At 48.1% G+C, this 25,342-nt stretch overlaps 1 protein-coding gene across 3 annotated transcripts in view; it reads left to right on the top strand.

Moving 5' to 3' along the window:
* The window catches only part of Chst15 (carbohydrate sulfotransferase 15), an 84,185-nt gene that overhangs the window by 54,704 nt on the left and 4,139 nt on the right, over positions 1-25,342 (top strand). For all 3 annotated transcript variants that reach the window (XM_026781660.1, XM_005351394.3, XM_026781659.1), the window contains exons 5-7: positions 1,518-1,674; positions 16,691-16,847; positions 25,060-25,207. In XM_026781660.1, coding sequence (XP_026637461.1) covers positions 1,518-1,674; positions 16,691-16,847; positions 25,060-25,207 — 462 coding nt within the window. The remainder of the gene's footprint in view (positions 1-1,517; positions 1,675-16,690; positions 16,848-25,059; positions 25,208-25,342) is intronic.

Genomic DNA, 25,342 nt, shown 5'->3' with positions numbered 1-25,342 from the left:
ACATGTCCACAGTGTGCTCACTACTGTCTGCACACCTGTCCACAGTGTGCTCACTACTGTCTGCACACATGTCCACGGTGTGCTCACTACTGTCTTCACACATGCCCACAGTGTGCTCACTACTGTCTTCACACATGTCCACAGTGTGCTCACTACTGTCTGCACATACGTCCACAGTGTGCTCACAGGGCCTGCTATCCTATCGTAGTGTGCTTATCACTGACCAGGAAGACCCCTTAACTCTGTCCCTAAATGAGTAACACTGAGATGTACATGGTCCATGTCCAGGAATCAAGTGCGGAGCTGACTGGCTTGTTCATCCTGAAGAAAATGGCTGGAGGTAGTGGTGGCTATGGAAGGGTGGGTGCCCCATGTCCTCTCACTGGGTCCCTGGAGTCCCTGCCCTTCTACATCTCTACAGACAGTCACAAAACATGACAAGATAAATGTGACTGGGAATGTGGCTTTTCTGCAAGGCACCTGTTGCAGAAGCATGAGGACCTGGATTTCCAGCATCCCTGTGTGTTCCTGTAATCTCAATGCTGGGGAGGTGGAGGCAGGAACACCCCTAGGGCTTACTGGCCAGTCTGTCTAGGCAACTGGCAAGCTCAGGGTTCAGTGGCAGACCCAGATTCAAAAAGATAGAGAAATAGAGGGAGGCATTCCGTGTTGACTTCTGGTCTTCACAAGCAGGTACACATACATGTTCACTTAAGAGTACAGGTGTCAGACCACACACACACATACATTCACACACTCATACACAGTAATAACAACAATAATAATTAGTTGAATTATCCAAGAGTCTCTGTTGTTTAAGTGCCTGTGTCTTGGCCTCACCTCTCTCCCCAAAGCTGTGTTGACTGTTTCCATCCTCCTGTCAGGACGCTGATTAAACAGTGTTACACCGTCCTACAGAGTACTGACTGGATAAAGAGCAGGGGCTGAGGTGTGGGCAGTAGACAGCTGGCCATGCAGGCAAGTGGGGGGACTAAGGCTGAGACCCCCTGGGCTTCTGGCGAAGCCTTCCTCCCATTTGGTCCCAGATTGTGCCCTGTGACTAGCTGTTATGGATCCAAGAAAAGATAGCTGTGAACCGCGTCCGACTTCCCACTGAGGGTCGGCTTCGGCAGATGACTCTTTTCCTGACACATTCTGAAGGAAACCGTCTAATAGAGTCTCAGTGGGCCCTTAAAAATGCCACAGAGCTATGAGCTGCCAGCAAAGCCAAATATTGTGAAATTGAGGTCCTAAGTGTTAGTAAAGGTTGTATTTCTGCTCTTCCTGAAGGAAGAAGCTGGGGGTGGGGGTGGAGGTGTTGGCGGCACGGCAGAGGTAAGTAGGTGCCCTTTGTCTTCTCATCAGATCCCTGGATGAGTCCCCATCTGCTAACAATGACCTATAAGCTTGCTGGTCATGGCTATTCAAGAGGAAGGCACAGAAACCAGGCTTGGCTTCTGGCTCACAGTGGGAGCCCATACTCTATGGCCCAGCATCTGCTCCCTGTCTGTTTGCAGGAGAGGCCAGCGCCTCTACGATGTGGGATAACAATGCCTGGACCTTCTTCTATGACAACAGCACAGACGGTGAGCCACCATTCCTGACCCAAGACTTCATTCACGCCTTTCAGCCTGAAGCCAAGCTCATTGTTATGCTCAGGGACCCTGTGGAGAGGTGAGTGGGGGGGGGGTGCCATGCTTAGCATTTTGGGTGAAAAGAAAGGGCTTTTGGAGCAGTGTTTCCATCCCATCACAGAGAAGATTTGCCTGTTTAAGAAAAATAATAAACAAGCTTAACTTGCTACATTACTGCTGTTTCTTACATAAATGTTATTCTTAGGGCAATCCTCTCTGTATTTTAAACAAATCGTGGCCTATTTTCTCAGCAGTTTTGACTGCGGTCTGTGGGTGCTAGCCTCTGATGGGTCTGACTGAGGGACAGAGGATACAGGTGCTGTTAGGGCTGGGGATACCCTTGGTGTCAGGTGTGGGTGTGTTGGGGTTCTCTGTGCTCTGACTCCGGGAATCCTAATGGCTTTGGTTGTTGGGTCCTTTCCCTGTGCAGTTCTGAACATGTACCCTCTGCCTCCAGTTTCTCTGGAAACAGAAGAAGGGGGAAATGACTGACAGGTTGCTCTGCCTTTGATAAGGTCAGGACTTGCCCAGGTCTGGATGGAGCAGAGCTGGTACAGCTGATCAGACGGTACCCGGGTGGCAATGCTGTATATGCTGTAGACCGTCAGGACCCTTTTACATCACTTAGTTTGCTGTGCCATCCAAATGCCATCTTTTCAGGAACAAGGGGTTGCCACTCAAGTCTAGGAAAAGCTCAGCTTCCTGTCTGGAGATCAACTGTCTTTTATCCACATCTTGTTCTCATTTACTCTCCTGGAAGCCACACAATCCAATCTAACCGTTTCAAACTATGATAGCTACCTGGTATTTAAAGACAAGGCCTGCAGCCCTTTGTTTCTTAGTTTCTGTGTTTCCCTATGGGTTGAATTATGATCCCTGCCCCAAATAAGATCTGCTGAAATCCTAAATCCTGTAGCTTTATCTGGAAATTGGGCCTTTGCAGATGGATTAGGGAATTTACTTTGTGAAGAGATTGAAGGATGTGGCTACAAGCCAAGGGATACCAAGGATTGCTGTACTTCCTAAAAGCTGGGGGAGAGGCGTGGGACCTCAGAAGAAGTTAGCCATGCTAACAACTATATTTCACAAATCTAGCTTCCTGAATGACAGATGAAGAAGTTCCTGTCCTGGGTGGTGCTTTGTGACCGCAGTCCTAGGAAATGCCTATCTGATTTCTTCCTCAGATGCTACGGCTTTCTCGTCCCGACTATAACAATAACTGTTTATTGTAAACGCATTAAGGGAAGGCGTCGGAAACTATAAAGGAAACGGGCCATGTATGATCTCCCATGTAGATAGCTGTTAGGTTTTTCTGTGTATTCTTTGAAGCTTCTGTCATGCACACGTGTGCCATGTGCATGCATCTGTGTGTGCAGTATGCTGTCTAGCCTCTATCATGACTGCCTGAGAGCACATGCTTGCCCCTCCCACTGGGGAGCTGGGTTTTCAAAACCTCACAAGGCTCTAGAAGGTTCCCAGTTATTTCTTTAGATTATTGGACAGAGGACAATCTCTCTGGAGCAGCCTGGGACACAGTAGTTTTCTAGGTCCACAATATGCGGTAGTCATTTCATGTGGTTCCCAAGGCAGCCACTCCAACAAAGTCACAGCTTCTAATAGTGCCACTCCCTATGAGATTATGTGGGCAAATTATATTTAAACTACTCATGGTCTTGTTGGAGGAAGTGTGTCACTGTGGGGGTGGGCTTTGAGGTTTCCTATGCTTGGAATACCACCCAATGCCAGTGTCTCAGTCGATTTACTGGAGTACTCTGTGAGGCTGGATCATCTCAGCTAGCAGTCTTGAAGCTGTTCTGGATGTTGAACTCAGAACTCAGAACTGTAACAAATGTTGCTCTGACACGTTAGATCATCTGGGTCATCTGTTCCCACTACAGATTTTTCAGGGGTCTTCCTCTATCAAACCTTATTTTTCTTAACCCAGAATGAATCCACAGCCTCTCATTTCCTATGTAAATAAAAGCAAAACCTCTTCTCCAAAGTAACATATCTTTTGACTTAAAATTTGAAATCAAGACATTTTCAAAATATACGGGTTGCATTAATCCAGCAACATTAATAATCAAATGTCCTTGAGCAGCTGTTGTTCTTTCCACAGCAGTCAAACAATACAAAGACAACATACTAATATACAGTATCCAGATGCTCTGTGTGTTTTCCATCTTTACATGGAAGCTAAGGTGGGGCAGATGGGAGCTGGGAGCATTAGTTTTTCTCCCAAACCCAGATAGCTAGGTTTGGGTTCCGATTCCTGGAGCTGGAATTCCAGTACCAACCCTAAAAAGCCTCAGGCAAATTGCTTTTTTGTAAACTTGTGCCACAAAAAAAAAAAAAAAAGTTGGGCACCAAATGAAGCACCACTAATAAAAACTCAGGGTCAGAAATTGGGGTTCAATCTGAAGATTCAGAAAGCAAAACAGCCAGCCCCTGGCTCTTACCTCAACCTCAGTCTGAAATGGTGATCTTGTCTCCCAGAATCTCAGAATGAGACTGTGTGTTGAGAGCTGTTTCCTCCCATTTTAATAATCCTCCCTAGGACTAGGATTAAAGGTGTGCACAACCGTGATTAAAGGCATGAACCACCCCATTTCTATGGCAAATAGTGTGGCTACTGGGATTAAAGGTGTGTGTTACCATAACCTGGACTGTAAGGCTGACCAGATCTGTGTAACTCTCAGATCTTCAGGCTGTCTTTATTTATTAAAATACAATTGAAATGCCACTATAACATGTCTTCTTGATGGAGAGTGGAAGCATCTTCCCCCAGAGTGTTCTTTCCTAGAATTGTGCATCCACTTCTGAGGATAGGAGCACTCGGAAACTGAGCCCAAGCTCAGATACATGGCCAGAAGTAGAATCTGCTCTATCTGCCTTTTTGGCCCAGCCATGTGCCACCACTTTGCAGGAGGTTCAACTGGCCCATTGTGTTTTCTTCTTTCTTGTTTTTAAGGTACACATAACCTCTGCCAGAAACCAAAGGCAAAAGCTTTAAGCCTCCCTCGCCCTCAGCTTAACACAAATATTCCATCAAGGGAAGCACCCCTTACTGCACGCTAAGTGCTGTACTCGGTGCCTAGTTGTTGAATGGCAAGCTGTGGTAGTGGTCCAGGGCTGCAGGTATCGACCATGTTGTAACCAATGTGATAGTACTGGGATCGGGGAAGGGGTGCCTAGCAGTGGCATGTGTTAGGTAGGTGGCCTGCAGCATTAGGTAGCTAGCAGTGCTTCAAAATGTCATAGCTTCTGCCCACTTACTATTTCAGAGTTGCTCGGGATCAGGGGCCTCAATGCCTTGTCACTGGGTTTTCTGCTTCGGGGTTAAGGTGTCTGTTAGTGTTGAGGTCTCACCCGATGGCTTGGGAGGGAGACTGAGTCGCTCTCACACTCATGTGGTTGTTGCCGAGCTGGGTTTCTGCAGGGCTGCTGGATCACAGACCCCTGTTTTTTTCTGACTTGACCGGAGGTGGCTCTCAATCCCTGCCCACTAGGCTCTCCAACATGGCTGATAATGTCATCAAAGCAGCAAGGGAGACGTTGGCTAGCAGAACCCTTGTGATGCAGCAGGCTGGTGTGACATCTAGATACTGTTGCCATGGTTTAAGTGTCACAGACAGATCCCCTGGTCCTGCCACTCTTCTGGGTGTTTGTCTCTCACCGGTGCTTGGGAACTTGGAGCCTCCCCTGTAGCCTTAGAGAAGACTAACTTCAGCTCGATGCCAGCTCCAGCGCCTGCAGGAGGCCATCATGTGCTGAGTTAGCGAGAACAGCAGCTGTTTGCTGCTTCTGAAACATGACCAAAAAAATACGCAACGGTGGGGATTTCGCCTTTTCGAAACCCGTAGCTGATGGCCTATCTGAAGTGGCCAGCTCAGCTTCTTCCCTGACTCAACCAGAAAGAATGATAAATATTGTATGTTTAGGTTACTCTTGAAGAAACAAACACTAGAGCCCAAGTCCTCATTAGCTGAACTGGCTCCTGGGCCTCTGGCCCACTTTAGCTATTCTTTGGCCTTGACTTCTGCACGTGGGAGATGCTTTGGGCTGCTCCCTGCGAGTTGGATTGGTCCAGATTGTTCATTAAATTCTACGAATTCACTGGAGGGGGGGAGGGTCCTTAGGAGTTTCTGAGTCACAGCCTTTATTTCTGTTCATAGATTAAAGGCAGAGGGGGTTGAACGTGCTGGGATTGGAGGAGGCTCACTCTAATGACATTTAGGTTCCCAGAAAAAGACAGAAACATGAAGTCCAGACCCCACCCTGGGGGAAGCTAGAGGAATAATGCATAGAAGTCTGTGGGGTGGTTTGAATGGCAAAGACACCAGCCACAAATTCGTGTTCTGAGTCTCTCTCTGTAAGAGACTGCAACAATGGAGAACTAATGAATTCTGGGGCTAAATTGTCCACTTAATTAAAAACAAGCCATCAACAGACAAGCAGAAATTTTCTTCATTTAATCCTTCTCTGAAATGGTCCAGTCCTTTTTTTGTTTTTTTTAATTGTTTGTGAGATGACCAACAGAGTTTGTTTCCTAACTCAGGGACACTCCAGCTCTCCCGTTCTATCTGAGGAATGGCTCGTGAGGAAGGTGCTGGTTCCCTTGGCCCTGTCACATTCCTCTTCTGTTCAAGGGACACGAGGAGAAGGGCCCTGCACCATTTATTAAGGCTTTTATAGTGTCTCCAGTTTTGCTTTTAATTCCGTCTAGTGAAAGCACGATATCCAGAAATGACCATCGAGGAAGAATGGGTGCTCCCACAGTTCATTGAGATGGGCTTACGGGGAAGAAGAGTTCCACTTGGTTCAGTAGTCTTCCGTCTTGACCCTAATCCCTTGGGCTTTGAAACCTGGGGAACTTCTTCATCTGCTTATATAAACTGACTTTATAGCAACCCCCTGGACTGGTTAAATAAATAATCTACATATAAACTAGGAAGGAAGGAGGTGTTAGATGAAGTTGTTGCCCACACTCCTGGGGAGCACACCAAGAGTGAGGCTAAGAATTTGGATGGAGACGTAGGCTTGGTTGAGTCCCCATAGTCTGCAGAATGTGTGGAGGTATGCAGATAGGGAGCAGCTTCTACCACTGAGTGTGTGTGCAGATGTGTAAGTGGATAGTGCCCCAGAACGACCATCCCTGGGTCCCCAAACAGCTCACTTCAGAATCCCAGCTCTGCCACCTGAAGGTTTTGCTCCCTGGGGCAAGAAACTTAAGCTATCTGTGCCTTAGCTCCTCATCAGTGAAATGCAGGAAGGGGGCTGTTATTTAATTAAACATGCATGCTTAACATTCATTCATCAAATGTTATCGAGTACCCTCTATGCGCTGAAGGCGCCGTGTACAGATGATGCTAAACCATCCATCTGTTTCCTGGAGCCCATGGCTAGTTGAGGTGTGAGCACAGACTTGGGTGAAATCAGTGCACCTGCTCACCTGAGTTCTGTGTCATGCCCTGCTCAGACATTGCCTCCCTGAGCTTTGTCAGCAAGTGAGAGGGTGGTTGTGGCACACGCGCAGGTGCAGTGATGGATTTCCCACCTTATATTTCTTATTTCTCTGCGATGAGCAAGTAGCCATCACATCTGGGTCTCACAGAGCCAAGGGTTCCTCTGCTGTGGTGGATCAATGCTAGTATGGACACTGAAGGCCACTTTTATGTGCAGCAAGCAGGATTCTCAAACCACCCTGAGAGGGATGTGAAGATAAGACCCGCAGAGGAAGGGGGGGATCTCTGATGCATCCCACAGAAATATTAGATTGCACAATGGTTCCTTGGGGCTGTAATAGTCTGTCCTTTAGCATGGTTCCCGGTTGGGGTATTTCCCATCCATTAGTTACTGGATGTGAATTCTTTGGGGGTTTCCCCTGGGTGAAGTGGGTCTTTCAGCCAAACAGGGATAGTTCTGCTATCCCTGAAAAAGTTCTGGAAAAGGAGGAGAGATTTCTGGTTTTGCAAAGTTGTGTGGACAGTAAAGATGAGATGAGGGACTGAGCCCAGACTGGCCTTGCTCACTTCCCTCAGCATCTATGGGAGCAAAGTCTGAACTAGGGAAGGAGCTAGGGAAGGGAGCTGGCCCAGGGAAGCACCCTAGTGGCTGTAGATCCTTTGTCTGAGGTAGAGATCACTTGCTGCTAAAACCCTCCTCCCAGCTGGCCCTCTCCAGGCCTGGGAGCATTGGCTTCAGACTGTTGAGCAAGGGGGAGTCACTTGTAGCAGTCACACCACAGAACAGTTTGTGTCTTTGTCAGGGTGCTGTGTGAAGACTATCTGGGGTGGCACCCAGGTAAGGGACTTGAGTCCCTCAGCTTACAAACTGTCTGTCTTGAGGGTACATTTGCGAGCCCATTGGCCATGTAGTGTATTCCGAGAGAGGTTGTTTGCAAAGGGCAATTCAATGGGGGACAGTGCAGGAGACACCCTGGGGCAAGAAACGTGTTGTTTACTTTCTGAGAATAGAGGGATGTCCTAATGGGTTGGGCTCTGGGAGTGGGCTCTGGGTAGCCTGGAGGACTGCCCAGACTTGTCACACCTAAGGATTCTGGAGCTATGATGTAGGGGAGGTCAGTGTATGTCACCTATTAGCCAGTCTTAGTGTGTAGCAGCCACCCCTTCTCAATGACCTAGGCTGGTTTGGAGCCTCCTGATTTTCTCCCCTGCTTAGGATCTCTTTCTGCCATTGGGATCACATGTGAGTTGCGAGAGGTGTTGTGTAAGCCCTGTGTTTCAGGGATGCCAGGAGGACGTGTAATGTCACCAGAGGATTTGTCCCCATGCGGTGAACACTGGTGTGATGGACGCACTGGAAGAGGCGGAGGTAGACACAGAATCCACCTGTGCTCAAGGAGCCTTGGGCACCACGAGGAGGGGAGAGGCCTGTTCGGTGTCCCAGCCGACAAGGACTCTTGTGTCACTTAGAAGTGTGACATCTCTGATCTAGATGTCCTTACTTAGATAATGTGTGCCTCCTCTGGGTCACCTGCCTGGCCGAAAATGACGCTAGACGATCCTCCAAGTAACTTGTCCTGGCCAGTCCTGCCTCGTGGTAGCTCATGATAAAGTCTTTGCAGTCTGTAATTCAGGAAGACAGACACCTTCTTAAAAGCTGCACGAAATGGTCATTTTTTTTCCATGTAGGAAAAGTATTTATAATGATTATTGATGCGTCATATCAGAGTCTGGGAAGCTATTGATCCGTGATTAGAATGTCGATGCTGGCAAATGGAGAATAACGAGGCCAGCTGCTCTGGCGACCATCTCGGTGTTCCGTTTATTACGACCCTTGCGTGGCTACAGCACCGGGAGACAGGGGTGTAAAGTTATTTGAAAGGTAAAAGTGTGCCGGCCTTTCAGGGGCTCTTGGATGAGGAAATGCAACCACTGACAGAAATGCTGTCAGGTGGAGGCGGTGGTTCGTGGAGGTCAGGGAGGAGGACAGTGTTTGGGGGAGGACCAGCTCAAGAGGAATCAGCACAGCTGATGGCTACTACACTAGTGTTGACCTTGGACCCTTTCTCAGAATGTATCTCTGAGAAGTCTGGAGCATGGAGCAGTCGCTGGAGGAAGGAGCACGGAGCACACCCTGGAAGGGACATTCCCAGGTGAAGCCACCAACAGTTGTACTTAGCCTGACCTAGAAGGCTATGACTTAGTGCATGCCTCTGAGCTAGATCATGTGACTTCTCCTTTTTTTAATGTATTTATTATGTATACAATACTTTGTGTGTATGTCTGTAGGCCAGAAGAGGGCACCAGACCTCATTACAGATGGTTGTGAGCCACCATGTGGTTGCTGGGAATTGAACTCAGGACCTTTGGAAGAGCAGGCAATGCTCTTAACCACTGAGCCATCTCTTCAGCCCCCGATCATGTGACTTCTGACATGGCCCTGCCTGTTAAAATCAGTTGTCGCATGCTGGGTAGGGAGCTTGCTCTGGTACTAGATCATGGTGATGGCTGTACAACCTTGTATGTAGCCACACTGTCATTGACTGAATCCTATGCGGTGTGCTTATATATGGCTATGGAAGGGCTATGAGAAAGAAAAAGTGCTACGAAAGGAGAAACCCGCTGTAGAGAGAAGTTTCACCAAACTAGAGCTTGGATTTCCAGAGTCCCCGTGTGGGGGGAAGGTGTTGAAGGGACCTATTGAAGGTCTTGGCAACAAACACTGCTGACAGCTACTGAGCGATGCGAGCCCCATTAGCTTGTCCAAGTGACAAGTGACCGCAGTGTGTGTGGTGTGCAATGGGCTCCAGAACACCCATTTATCGCTGTTATCATTTTTGTAGATGAGCGTGGTGACGCACCATAACACATTGGCTTTTTGTGACGATGGCAGTGCCATTTTTTGTGTCATCCCCATGTTTGTTTGCTGCTCTATCACCGGTTGTAATTTTTTTTATCAGTCTCTTGTGACTTATTAAGCCGCTCCAGAACAAAATTGCCTCGTGCTTCCAAATCACTGTGCAAGTGATAGAGACATCAAATGATATCCTCAAACCATTGACTCAACTGGCTGGCATCCTCCTTGGTGAGCCACTGTCTTGTCTCCGACCTGAAATTGGGAGGGACTGTGGGGTCTATGGGCTTCGGGGCCAGGTGGACCTTGATTTGTTTCTGGGATGTGTGACCTGGGGTGAGCCCCTGAATCTGTCTTAACTCCAATCTCCTCTGTGATGGGATCTCATGGGGTGGTTGTGGGGTACAGAATAAGAACATGCACACTGTGCCTACCATGGAGCCTCTGCAAGTCCTTCATAAACAGTCACAGGCTGGAAAAATGGGGGGATTACAGAGGCTAACTTGACTTGGCCTTCGCAAAGCTGAGGGACCAGCAATTGATTTATCCCCCCACCCCCGCAAACTGTGGAGGCGGGGAGAACAGAGAGTCTCATACATGGATGCCAACCAAGTGCTCAGTCACTGAGCCACACCCTAGCCCAGATCCCACTTTAACTGTTATCAGTATGCCGACCTCTGGTTTGTGCTAACGAAGAGCAGAACCCCTTAATTGAGCAGCCGTGGCATTGAGGCCCCCACCCAAGTATTATATGGCGAGGCATTGTCTGTCTCTGTGGGAATATGTGGTAATTTTAAGAGGGAGCCCTCTTTTACCCATGAACACACCCTTCTAGTGCTTCTCCTAGGGTTTCAGGACCCTCTTCTGTGCTCCACAGAAGTGGGGTACACTGACAAGGCATGTCTGGCCCTCACGCAGGCCCACAGTTACAAAGCTGCACCAGCAGGCTTCTAAAATAACCCCAGCACAGAAGGCCTGGAATGTTCTTGGGCTTATATTTGGAATTGCCGTTGGAAACAGTCTTGGCCAAATGTAACACCCATCTGTTCAGAGTGGTTTGGGCCCGAGAAGATGAGGTAGATCACAGGAGGGGGCTGGGCAGCGCTGACACAGGGCGCCAGGGGCTTTTGAACCCCCCTTGTCCTTCCGCCCCTCATGCTACTGCAGGTCCTCCACCCCCTCCACTCTAGGCTACTGGAGCCACTGCCTTTTATGAAGCCGGACTTTCCCCACACTGGTCTGTCCTTTAGGGGTTCAGAAGAGCAGTCATTCCTACTGAATCTTTGTTTCCCCGTGGATACCTCTCTTCCCCACCACCATCTGGCACCTAGCACCAAGGATGGGTATCCTTTTAGGTCTGGAATCGTCTGCCACTTTCCTGTACCCTCCCCAGACTTTCGTTGCTATCTTTGTCAATACAGCCTCAGGTGGCATTGGTGTCCCTCCAGCCCTGTGATGACTCACGCAGCTCACACGGTGTTGTTCCTTCTCCTCACGTCATCACAGTGCTATTGAGGTTAAAGCCTGAGCTGTGAGTGTTTGGGTCGGTGTCTTTCCATTTGATGTCGCTACACACCCCTGCCTGCTCTGGCTCTTTTAGGTTCTCTAGACACATAGTCGCGACCTGTTTGCTGTCATTGATCATTTTTGCCATTTAATCATCCAGGTGGCTTGTCAGTCATCCAAGGTCATTAGCCTTGTTGGTGCCTTGTCCTCCTCCCTCAGAGGACTCAGTTTCTGCCTTGCCATGAGCCACCTTCTTGTTTCCTTCAGGAAATTATGGCCTCATCACCAGTTCTTTCTGTACATTTGGGCCGGGTCTCTGGAGAGTGGGCTTGAATAAATAAGCCCTCCGTCTTTCTTGGGTTAAGGACTCCACCATTTTTCTAGGGCTGTTCCAATCAACCATCCCATACTCAGTGGCTTTGACCAACAGACACTTTTCTGTTTCAGTGTGGAGGCAGGAAGTCAGAGTTCAGGATGTCATTCAGGGTTGGTACCCTCCATGGTGTCTGAATCTGTTCTCTGCCTAGCCCTGGCTTGCAGCTTCTGGTGGCTTTTTAGAGATGTCAGTATTCTGTGATTGGCTACTGGAGTGTGTCTCTGCCTCAGAATTCTCTCACCTTGCCACGAAAGTGATCTCCACTAATTTAAAAGGTTGAAAGGTAGTTGGTATACGTGAGTTTGCCTCTGGGTACCCTGAACATGCAATTCCTTAGCCTCACCTGTCTGTAGAGCAAGCTCCTGGATGGGACGTTGAGCACATCCTAGCGTTCCCTCACGGATGACTTCCCCATCACTGAAGAACTTCACGGAATCAGCAGGCAGGTACCAAGATCGAGTCAGTCTTTAATTATTCATTTTATTTATGAATCAAATGCCTCTAAGAATTGCTATTACCACAGGGGGAAATGTCAGGGAGGAGCCTTGGGCCAATGACTGGGTTCTTCTGAGGGAGTTTAGGTGGCTAGTTCTGTGTGCATCCTAGTAAGGGTCAGGTTTGGGTGTATCACATGCAGGGCTGGGCAAGAGTTGAGGCAGTTGTCATTTTTCTCTGGCACAGTTTCTTGGGTTGAGTCAGACTGTTTATTGACAGAGATGCTAGGATACACGTGTCTCAGGAAGGGTTCTGACCTGCGTACTGAGGTCCATGCAAATCTGATGCCTGGCTGTAACCAAATGCTCTGCAGTGATTGTTCTGATGGTGAAGAAGGAAGGTATCATGGTACAGCTGATACCAGCGGCACCAGATGGATTAACTTGGGTAAATGGATGTCTTAGTTAAGGTTTCTATTGCTGAGAAGAGACACCATGACCAAGGCAATTCTTAGAAAGGAAAACATACACTTAGAAGTTCAGTTCATTATCATCATCAGAGTGGGGTGCATGGCAGCATGCAGGCAGACATGGTGCTGGAGAAAAGGATCTGGAGAGTTCTACAGCTTGCAGGTAACAGGAAGTTGACTGTGGCATTGGACACGACTTGGGCATATATGAGACCTCAAAGTCCACCCTCATAGTGACATACTTCCTCCTCCAACGAAGCCACACCTTCCTAATAGTGCCACTTGCTATGGGCTATTGGGGACAGCTACATTCAAAATACCACAACATGTGAATCTTGGGGATCATTCTACTCATGCCTTGTGAAAGCATGGGATGTCATGAGGAAAGTCAGTTTGAAAGTAGTACTTTTTTTAAAATTTACAATGTGGTTTTCTGTGTGTGTGTATGTGTGTGTGTGTGTGTGTGTGTGTGCATGCACACACATGCCAAGGCATGCTTGTGAAGTCATAGGATAACTCTCAAGAGTTGGTTCTCTCCTTCTGCCATGTGGGTCCGTCCCTTGGGGGTCCTTGCAATCTCTGTGGGCTGCAGTGGAACAATCTGAGTTCAAGGAAAGAATGAAACTCGACTCAGTTTAACTTTTGTTTAGCCATCACCGATTTCAAACTTCCTGAGTCTGACATCAGACTGTATGTTTTAGCCATATTTAAGCACAGCACCAATTTGGAAAAAAGTTTCCTGATGACAATTAACTCCACTACCCTTTGTACAACAGAACTTAAGATATGTTTATATTGAAACTGTTTGCAAAGTATGTGTGGCGTCTTCATAAAGATGAGTTCCACTGACTTAGAAACAGTGATCAAGCTAAGGCTCTAGGGGAGAATGGCTGAGGTAAACATATTGTCTGTGGGAGTCAGGATTGGCCTGGCCCTAAAATAACATAGAAGTCACTTAGGCTGTTGTAAAATACGAGTGACACCTCCCACAAGGATACATTTTATGAACTGAGAAGTAAAGTTCAAGGTTTGGTGGGAAAAGGCTTGGAATAAACAAATACAATATTCTGTGGTTTTGGGGTGAAGCCTGGTCTTATAGATAGCAAAGAATCACCAGGTCGTAAACTATATCGTTTCCCATCTTTCTTTGAAGAGACAAGCTTCCTTATCTGTGTTCACAAGGATCTCTTACATACTACATGGGTCCCAGGTATTGAACTCAGAACCATAGGCTGGGTGTCTGGTATCTTTACCTACTGAGCCATCTTGTTGGCCCAAGGCAAGTTCTTTGGAAATGTTCGGCTGGCCAAGCTGAAATAAACAAAACACCCCAGTCCCACCTGTGTACTGCTGCTTTTAGGCAATCTCCGAGCAACCCCAAACACCCCAAAACATCCTCTGTAGACCTGACTGAGAAAGAATACCGAGGGAGAGACCTCAAAGACATTGCGCCAGGTGGGGGTCGACACCTGGAGTGTTACCCTGTTGTCAGAGGTACCAGTGGAGAGAGTGCCCAGCAGGAGGCCTGGAAGCAAGCCTTGACCTCTGCAGAATGCATGTAGCTCAGTGGAGGTGGGAGCACAGGGGTGATGTTCAGTGCTGATATCCCATCCCTAGACACATAAAGATAAGGAGACTCACTGGAAGGAGAGATAACACACTGGGGATGCAGAAGGCTTGAGAGTACAGCGCTGGGAGGAGAGAGCAGCATGCCATAGAGCCGCAGGCTCTGGGCACCAGCCCAGCCAGCATCGCCCTTGGTAGGAGGTGCAGTTAGGGTTTGCGTGTTCATGAAGGATGTCTTGCAGAGCTGTGGGAGCACGGGCAGGTGTTTGCAGGAGGAGCAGAGAGGGAAACATCTGGAAAAACAAAGCCAGCAGCGGGGAATTCTTACTTTCTTTGCAAGCAGCAACGGAGGTTTAATAGTTAGGAAACACGTCCCAGGAATTCTCAAAGGGAAGAAATTATCCCAGCATCTGCTGAAACATTCAAGCCGATTTCATTTCCGGCTGTGGCTGGAGGTGTAGCTGCTGCGATGGGGCTCTGCTGTGGAGGGGAGCGATTGAGCTCAGCTTGGAGTACCGCAGAAGCAGGATTTTTATATGCAAGAATCAGGGACTGGGAGTGGAAATCACTAAAGGGAAACTCAAGGGTGGGGGAGTGTGGCTAAGCTGTCGCACCAGGATTCCTCCCTCAGCAGGCCGGAAGCATCTGCTGGGCTAAGAGGATCCCTGCCAAGTCAGAGGGTGGTCACGATTTAGGAGTGGGGGTGGGTTACAGCCTAGTGAGCTTAGCCATGTCCACAACCCAAACATCAACAGATTTCTGTAGCTGTTTAGTTTTCTAGTGGCCTCCCATGAATTTTCTGTCCCTCCCCTCCTGTCTATTTCATTTCCCTCCTCTTCCCTCTCCTCTCCTCCCTCTTCCAGGGGTCTAGATTTTGAGTCACAACTGGACTTGAACTCGATATGTTATTCCTTATATTGCCCAATATGTTGTCCTTGAACTCAAGATCTTTCTTCCTCAGCCTTCTGAGGCACATACCTTCATAAATTAACTCTCTCTGTGTCTTTTTCTCTCTCCCTTCTTCCCTCTCTCCCTCCCACCCCCTCTTTCTTTTTCTTCTGTTTGGTTTTTTGAGACTGAGTTTCTCTGTGTAGCCCTGGCTGTCCTGGAACTTGCTTTGCAGACCAGGGTAGACTCAGAGATCTGCCTGCCTTCACCTCCCGAGTGCTGAAATTAAAGACGTGTGCCATTCTTTTAATAGCAGAATTCTTGCTCAAATGGGACATTGCACACAGAAAAAATGGAGCACTGACAAGGGAGGTTAAGGGAGACGGTCAACTCCTGTGGAAAATGTGGTTACATGCAAATGCCCATGTGTGGTGTCCGCACAGCACACCGGTCTGCAGGTGTTTCCATGCGTATTTGTGGGTGCTTTTAGTCTGTTTTGAGACAGGGTTTTTACACAGTAGTCAAAACTGGCCTAATGACTTTATATCTATCCCCCATGGGCCTCAAATTCAGACATTCACCTGCCTCAAGCTTTTTGATTACAGGTATTGAACTACCATAACCGATTTCTAATGTATCTTTAGATATTCAGAATATGTATGGGAAAACTCAGGAATTTCACAGGGGATTGTAATCCTGCCTGGATGGCATGTACCCTGGCTTAGGTCCCTTCAAGAGAAGGGAATGAGACAGTGCAGAATATTTTCATGGCTTCTCTTTGCTTTTGAATGGTTTTACAAACCTGGTTGTGGAAATAACTGCCGTCTGAGGGAACTAGAAGGAATTTTAAGGAGCAAGGTGGGGTAGTGAGTGACTCAGTGGGGAAAGGCGCCTTCTGCCAAGGCCGAGAGCCTGAGTTCAGTCCCTGGACTCACATGGTGGAAGGACAGGACTGCTAACTGCATGCTGGCCTCTGGCTTCTACACGCATGCTGTGGCCCCCACTCCCAATAAATAAACAGGTTTTCTTTAAAAAGTAGATGAAGGCTAGGTGACCTGGCGACAAACCTGGTAGGCCCGAGTTTCATGTCTGGAAGCCGTACAAATGTGCAAGACGAGAACTGGCTGCACAGAGGTGCCCTTTAACCACCACACAACAGTCGCTGTGGCATCTGCATGACCTCCCATACCCCAATAATAAACAAAATAAAATTAACCAAAGACAGCAACCAACCACAAGCTAATAACAAAAGCCACCACTGGCTGGTGTTTGGGGCTGGGGTAAACATGTCTGAGTTGGAAGGGTAGGTGGTGTGATATTGGGTGGGAGCAAGAAGAGAAGGGAGGGAGGGGTCTCATCTGAAAGAAAGGGAAGAGAAATTGTTGTATTTTAATAAATAGAGCTAGCTAAAGTAATGGCGAGATGATTTTCATTGTCGCCCACGTGGTGTGGCCTCACGTTCTCGGGTGGTAAGAGTATCATTTATTTTATTCACAGGCTGTACTCAGACTATCTCTACTTTGCAAGTTCAAATAAATCTGCAGACGACTTTCACGAGAAGGTGACGGAGGCTCTGCAGCTGTTTGAAAATTGCATGCTGGATTATTCGCTGCGCGCCTGTGTCTACAACAACACCCTGAACAACGCCATGCCCGTGCGTATTCGCCAAGCCAAGCCCATACAGAGCAAGGCCACTCGGGTGCTATTCTTTGTGGGGGGGGAGGGGTTCATTGTGTGAACAGGGTTTTAGCGCAGAGACGGGGGGGGGGGGGCACGGAGCATCCGAATTTGCAGATGATACCGAGCTGTCTCAGAGCAGTAGCTAATGTGGAAGCAGATACTCCTGCCTGGAGAGCCGCGAGAGCAGCTGGATCTTTCCAGCCTGTTGTTTGTGTTCTTTCTTGCCTGTCACCCAGACACTTGGCATCGTGTATCTCCTCCCTCTACTAGGGATCCAGGGTGCACTTAAGAGGCCTGCCATTTAGTAAGGCTCCAAAGCGCATTCTGTAATTAGAGACAGGAAGACTCTGGTCCTCAGGTTGTCTCGAGCATCACTGCGGCATGGGCCATTCCGTCGGGTTCCAAATTACCCGCTTGTGAGTCTGAACATTCCGACAAGGTCTTCACTGAAGAATGTTCTCTCGACTCCTCTGTTGTTCTCTGCCTCCTCTTAAGTAATACACCTAAAGTTCCAGCCTCATGCAAACAGCACAAAACTCTTGCTGGCTGCGAATCCAGTGACTTAGCTGAGGTCGCATTTCCACTGTAGGCTCCCGGGTCTGAGTGCTTGCTTCCACCGCAAGGCTCTTGCCTTAGATAGCTACCTGTCCCCATGTAAAGCCATGTCACACATTAGGTATGCACAGATGACTGTAGGTGAGACCCCCACTCCAGGACAGTGAGGCTCAGAGGAAAGGCTTCAGTCTCTCTGCCTGGCTTCTCAGACCATCTTTTCTTACCCTGGGGTGTCTTCCTGCAGACATTGTCGTTCGACAAGGAAGATCTGCAGAGGTAGCCACGTTTTCAGCTAGGCAAGCTTTGGAGGCAGACGGTGGCATGGGTCCACTCTGGCTGTGTGACTCTGCACAACTGTCATGGCCTCTCTGAAGCTCAGCTGCTTCACTATAAAACGGCCAGGCTTTTATGGGAACTCAAGAATGAGAGTTGTTTCACATGTTTCTGCATGCATAAATGTATGGCACTGCCCCCTGGTACAACTGAAGCCCCCTGAAGAGTGGAAGTACTTCAACCTGGTTGGGAAGTGATGGACTCTACCCGTGTAGGCTGCCCACTAGCCTGGGGCTGTTCCTCGACACAGACCCTCCTGTTGCTGGGGCTTGCTTTTACAGACAGGGATAGTGAGGCTCTGTCTTGTTGCCTTTTGTAGCCAGCTACGCAGTAGATGGGGAATCTGAGACCCCAGTCTAGGCTTTGAACCTTGCTTTCGTTGGGGCTCCAGCCTGTCTCCAGAAGTCCGCTCTCTTGCACTAACACGCAGCAGGCTCTGGAGCGTGGGAGTAGGCAGGTGGTCTATTGGGAGGATTCAGATAATCCTGGATGCCGCCTGCCTCAGGGTGCTTCCTTCCCGGACCTTCTGGAATTTCCTGTTTGTGATGGTATTTCCTGTTTGTGATGGTGCTGTGCATCTCTCAACACAAGCCCACAAAGAAGGGAAGAGAGAGGGAGGCAGGAGCAGGCCAGGTGGGCAGTGAGGCGTGAGGGGTTTGGCTAGTGTGTCTCCCAAGAGAGGCGAAGACATTCTCACCCAAGCAGTCAGCACCCAGCTCTCTCTTTGGGAGCTCTCCCGAGGAAGACTTCAGAGAGGGAGGGACAGATGTAGGCTCATTCCCGCCTCAGTTGGCTGGGCTTCATGAAGAGAGAGAGAGGCAAGGCTTTGGGAGTCCCGACATAGGCGTAGTTGGGTTTAATAGCTGTGAACCGAGCTTCTCCTGCCCTGTGAAGGGTCAGTGTCAGCTAGAAGCTGATTTGTATGAGGTGACATTTCATTCTACCCTGAGGTCTGCCCTGGGAAAGACAAAGCCTGCACCAGCCAAGCTGGATGTACTTTGGCTGTCTCTAAATAGCCTTCCTAGAGACAGGATATCCACAGCCATTTCCTCCCACAGAGAAGAGGGGCCGTGCCTGGTGTGTTTCCTCTCTTCTTCCTGGCTACAGGCTGACGGAACATGGGGACACCATTGTGACTGGGTGGGAAGTTCATGGGTAGCCACGTGATGCTCTCCACCTCTGGGTGTACTAGAAACATCCATACTAAATGTTTGCCAAGTCCATTGGTGAGAGACAGGAAGTATCTAACTTCAGTTTACTGCTCACTGGATACCATCCTAAACTCTGCTTCCCCCCTGACCTCTGAAGTCACTCCCGTTTTACAGATGAGGACACCGAGACTCATGGAAGGTGTCTCCCATCTACAGCTAACAACAGGCTGCCAGTTCTGATAGGCTTTTAAACTGGTCTTCCTTTCTTTGCTCTTAAAAGTGGTTCTGAGCCAGCAGGATGCATGTGCTCTGAATTTCATTTCTGACTTGCCGAGGTTTACAACACCATAGCGTGACACCTCTTGTCTAAGGGAGAGAGCTCCAGGGGCATGGCAGTGGACAGGGTAGCTGAAGTCCAGGAGGGGCTCTCTCTGCACCGGAAGAGGAGTGGGCAGTTAGGGATGGAAAAGAGGCTACTTTAGGAGATGGTTTTTCACTGGGATAGGGAGAAAGGTCCTTTCCAGCTGCTCATGCAACCCATCTATAGCATGGGGAATGTGGTCTAGTCTCCTGGGTGCTGATATTGCAGGCATGCCCACCACAGCTAGCCCTGGGTACTCTATTAAGGCCTTCATATGGCACCTCACTGCCCGAGGGCTTTCTCCCTTCCCCACAGTCCCTCTTTTTCCATCACTGTGTCATGGCTACCCTCTCCCCATTTAGGTCCTCAGATGGCCTTTGGGCAGGGCCTCTGCTCCCCCTACATATCATGTAGCAGATTCTGCCGGAGGGTACAGGTGTGAAGACCCTTCTAAGCCGGGGGTTAGGCTGCAGGTGGGGAGACCTATCTGCCTAACTGGCCTGCTGAGGAAATGCATGTGTTCAGTTATGCTGGGCTCCAGAGCCTTCTCTGTGGCTCTTCCCCCTCTTCTTTGACATGCTTCCCCTGCCTGTCTGAGAACTTCTCATCTTTAATAACTTTCTTTAATCTGACCTCCCCCATAACACTTGTCACAATTGGTGATGACAGGTGTCTGTTCCTTGATCAGTTCAGGGAGTCTCTGAGGAGTCAGGGCCTTGCCTGTGAAGGAGCGGCACATCTTCACTGCCTGGTGTGGTACTTGATACACCATGTGAACGCACAGCATTTGCTGAATGAATGAGTGACTGCCTGAGTGAGAAGGGAGGCAGGGTGGGGTCCCACCGGAAACTGGGGGAATAGTGAGGGCTGCAGTGGCTCCTGTTGGGGCCAGAGTTGGACCTGTCACTTGGTTCGGCTCAAAACTGGATCCCCTCGGATGCTTTCTAGGGTTCCCATGAGTTGGTCCCTACTGGTCTTTAGACTCCTCAAGGTACTTTTTAGGATGTCATGTGTTGCTTCCTATGCCTCCCTGAGGTGTGCCTTGGGTCCCCCATAACGCACTCCCTCAGGCCCCAAAGGGGGACCTTGCTATGTGGTGGAACAGGCATCGTGTCCATGAGGGACTGGACCCCATGACTTGACTTTGTTAGGAGTTAGCTGCTAAGTCCAGGCAGACACCACTGCCCTCCTGATCTCTGACTCTTTGTCTGTGAGTCACCAGGCATCCCTAGCTCAAAGGCTTCCTTCAGCTCTGGCGTTCTCTAATTTTACATGTACTGGGCCCTTGCCCTAAATTTCGTCTCTGTGCTGGTTCTATTTTGATTCTCATTCTGTTTTGATCCCCATCCTAAGCTGGACAGACCGGAGTTAAACGGGACTTTGTGTGGTGCTCTCTTATCTTCATGGTTCCCATTGCAATTGTGTTGCTGTATAGACAATGTCCCTGAGGGGCCCAGAGCTCTCCCTGGCTGAGGGGAGGTGGGTTCTGGAACCAGTGGGTGGGAGGCTCTCCCTTTGGGAGCCAGCACATTTATTGGCATCCCACATCCTCACTCCCTGGACCAGCCCTCTCTGTAAGGAAGGCCCTGTGCAGCCAGGACCCTGCAGGGCTGTGTCCTGAGGGCAGTGGTAGACTCTCACCAAGATAGTCTCCGAGGTTCTTCTGCCACCAGGGCAGATGCATGGACAGGATACAGCTGCTCTAAGCACCAGTGTCCTGTCGCTGACCAGTCACCCCCTTTCCTTCTGGAAAGCTGTCAAGTTACAAAAGTAGTGAGTTTTTCTGGGAGAGATGAACCTTGTGAGGCCAGGCTGGCTGCAAACTGGTCGGGAAGAGATGGGGAAAGCCCCTGGAGTCCTGACCTAGCACGGTGTTCTCATCCTTATTCCGTGTTGGAGGCTACATATGTGCTTGCTCCTGGGACTAGCACATGCCCATTGCCTTCAGCCCAGTTTAAAGTCTTTTTGAGCCGGTGTGTAAGGCAGTGGTACCAAAGCGAGTCTTAGCGACAGCCAAGGGACTTCAGAAACAACTTAGGCCTTTCCTCTAGTTGTTTTCCTTCCTCCCTGGCTTCCTCCGTTGTTAGATAAATGATGAACTGGAAAAAAAGACCGTGAGAGATGGAGACGGTTAGCATCTGCACGCACTCTGTCAAATGTTCCCTTGCTGTGCTAATACTGTGTTCAGCAGTTCCGCCAGGAGCTGACGTTGAGCGCTGACACAAAGCTTTGTACGAGGTGACTTGATGGCCCTGCCCCCAGGAATCTCAAAGTCAAGTTAATCAGGGAGAATGATGAAGAGTGCTTGCCTCAATAAACAAACAAATAAATAATAAGTAAGAGAATGCCCCAAGGAGGAGCCTAGGACTGGGAGGAGACACAGAGGAAGAATGATAGGAAGTTGGAGGCAGCTCGGGGCTTTCCAAATGGAGAGCCCTAGGGCCCTGAGCCAGGGCCAGTGAGGGCCGGCTCACTGCTTTACAAAGCACATGGCCATGACAGGTGGAAGGAGGATAGCGATGAGAGATCCAGCCAGGAGCCTTGTGGGTGTCTAGTAGGTGTTAATAGGAGTAGACAAAAGGGTCTGAGTAGGGAGGTTGGAGGGGTGAGGTGCTCCCACTTCTGACCCCAGCTCAGCTGGGGGTTCTGGGGTAAAGTCACCAACCGTCTTCAAGTTTGGTATTGCAGAAGGGTTCACAGGGCACACTCAAGGCTCCTATGACCATAACCATAACTTATGGCATGGGAGGATTCGGAGTCACATCCACAAGGGAAAGTGAATGGCAGAGCCTCCAGTTCATGCCTCCCTTCAGTCAGAGGTGTGCCAGCACCTCCGAGCAGTGATACGTGCATGACCACATGACTGCAGTGAGGAATCTGGCCACCCCAAGTTGTAATGTCCAGAGTTCTTATTGGGATTCCATCAAAACTGACCCTCTGAGCAGGGAAACAGGAACATACCTAAACATGATAAAGGCAATAAACAGCAAGCCAACAGCCAACATCAAACTAAACGCAGAGAAACTCAAAGCCATCCCACTAAAATCAGGAACACGACAAGGTTGTCCACTCTCTGTCTACACCTATTCAATATAGTTCTTGAGGTTCTAGCTAGAGCAATAAGGCAACAAAAAGAGATCAAGGGGATACAAATTGGAAAAGAAGAAGTCAAACTCTCACTGTTTGCTGATGATATGATAGTTTACATAAGCAATCTCAAAAATTCTATCAAGGAGCTTCTACAACACATAAACGCTTTCAGTGATGTAGCAGGATACAAGATTAACTCAAAAAAGTCAGTAGCCCTCCTATACACAGATGGTAAAAGGGCTGAGAAAGAAACCAAAGAAACAACACCCTTCACAATAGCTACATATAGCATAAAATATCTCAGAGTAACTCTAACCAAACAAGTGGAAGACCTGTATGACAAGAACTTTAAGCCTTTGAAGAAAGAAATTGAAGAGAATGCCAGAAAACGGAAAGATGTCCCATGCTCTTGGATAGGTAGAATTAACATAGTAAAAATGGCAATCTTACCAAAAGCAATCTACAGATTCATTGTAATGCCCATCAAAATTACAGCAAAATTCTTCACAGACCTCAAAAGAATGGTACTCAACTTCATATGGAAAAGCAAAAAACCCAGAATAGCCAAAACAATCCTGCACAGTAAAGGAACTTCTGAAGTTTTGACTCTACCACAGAGCTACAGTACTGAAAACAGCTTGGTATTGGCATAAAAACAGACAGGAGGACCAATGGAACCAAATCGAAGACCTAGATATTAATCCATACACCTTTGAACACCTGATTTTTGACAAAGAAGCAAAAAATATCAAATGGAAAAAGAAAGCATATTTAACAAATGGTACTGACATAACTGGATATCAGCATGTAGAAGAATGAAAATAGACCCATATCTAGCACCATGCACAAAACCCAAGTCCAAATGGATCAAAACCTCAACATAAAACCAGCCACACTGAACCTTATAGAAAAGAAAGTGTGAAGTACACTTGAATGCATTGGCACAGGGAACCACTTCCTAACTGTAACCCCAGCAGCACAGACACTGAGAGAAACAATTAATAAATGGGACCTCCTGAAACTGAGAAGTTTCTGTAAAGCAAAGAACATGGTCAACAAGACAAAAACCACAACCTACAGAATGGGTAAAGATCTTCACTAACCCCACATCAGACAGAGGTCTGATCTCCAAAACACAGAACTCAAGAAATTGGTCATCAAAAGAACACATAATCCAATTTAAAAAAAAAATGGAGTACAGGCCTAAACAGAGAACTCTCAACAGAGGTATCTAAAATGGCTAAAAGACACTTAAGGAAATGTTCAACATTCTTAGTCATCAGAGAAATGCAAATCAAAACAAGTCAGATATTCCATCTTATACCAGTAAGAATGATCAATATCAAAAACCCTGATGACAACTTATGCTGAAGAAGATGTTGGGTAAAGGAAACACTCTTACATTGCTGGTAGAAGTGCAAGCTGGTATAGTCCCTTTGGATATCAGTATAGTGATTTCTCAGAAAATTAGGAAACAACATTCCTCAAGACCCAGCAATACCACTTTTGGGTATATATCCAAAGGATGTTCAATCATACTACTAAGACATGTGCTCAACTATGTTCAGAGCAACATTGTTTGTCATAGCCAGAACCTGGAAATAACCTAAATGCCACTCATTTGAAGAATAGATAAGGAAAATGTGGTATAGTTACATAATGGAGTACTACACAGCAGAAAAAAATGGTGACATCTTGAGATTTGCAGGCAAATGGATGAATCTAGAAAACATCATATTGAGTGAGGTAACTCAGACCTAGAAAGACAAACATCATATGTACTCACTCATAAGTGGCTTTTAGACATAAAACAAAGAAAACCAACCTTCACTTCACAATCCCAGAGAACCTAGACAATAATGAGGACCCTAAGAGAGACATACATGGACCTAATCTACATGGGAAGTAGAAAAAGACAAGACCTCCTGAGTAAATTGGGAGCATGGGGACCATGGGAGGGGGTAGAAGGGGAGGGGAGCAGAGAAAAATGTAGAGCTCAATAAAATCAATTAAAAAAATACTGACCCTCTGGTTATTCTGGAGACCACAGCTCCATTAGAAATCACTGTTAGCTTGACTGGTGCTCACAATCTAGGGAAATGAAATTGCTCCTGCCGGGCAGTGCAACCCAGAGGCCTTAGCAGTCACCTGCCAGGCCAGAGGGCAAGAGCCGGATCTATCTTTGAGTGTGGGTCAGTTCTTTACTACCAGTTTCTAGGTTGGCATGAGAGATGAAACAGAGTAAAGACTCAGGAAATGAGTAGGAGGGAAGAAGGAAGGCTTCGCCTGTGCTTGGTTTTATTCCTCTATGGTTATGTTCTAAGGACATCACACATGTTCACGATCATGGTTGCCTCTGAGGTGTCTATTGTGATTGACAGCAGGGAGACAGCCACCCACATGTCATGCAAAGGACTTGCATGCCCTTGACATATTTCTTAGGCTTCTGTTCTCACTTGTGAGTAGAGGTTGAAGCCATCCATGAGCTGTCATGAAGATTATGTGCAGCCCTAAGTGTGGGGATTCTTCGCACATGTGGCACAGATGCCTTGTGTTAATATTTGACTTCATAAAGCAATTGTTAGCTAAGATGAGTCTGTGTTGCTTTACAGAGAGATGTTCGTCATGCTTTGGAAAAGCACCACACAGGGCTGGGGAAGTGCTTTCTGCAGTAACATCCTCCTCTTCCTTCCTAGGTGAGGCTCCAGGTTGGGCTGTATGCTGTGTACCTTCTGGATTGGCTCACTGTCTTTAGCAAGGAACAGTTCCTCATTCTGCGTCTGGAAGACCACGCATCCAATGTCAAGTACACCATGCACAGGGTCTTCCAGTTTCTAAATCTGGGTATGTGCTATGCTTCAGGTAGTGGGGCTCCACGTAAACCTCAGGGACATGAGCTTTCTCATTTGTGTGTTTATTTTCAGTGTGTGTGTGTGTGTGTGTGTGTGTGTGTGTGAGAGAGAGAGAGAGAGAGAGAGA

This window comes from Microtus ochrogaster, chromosome 8, assembly GCF_000317375.1.
Source record: "Microtus ochrogaster isolate Prairie Vole_2 chromosome 8, MicOch1.0, whole genome shotgun sequence".
NCBI lineage: Eukaryota > Metazoa > Chordata > Mammalia > Rodentia > Cricetidae > Microtus > Microtus ochrogaster.
The sequence above is the reverse complement of the archived record's forward strand: the minus strand, read 5'-3'. Positions and strand labels throughout refer to the sequence as shown.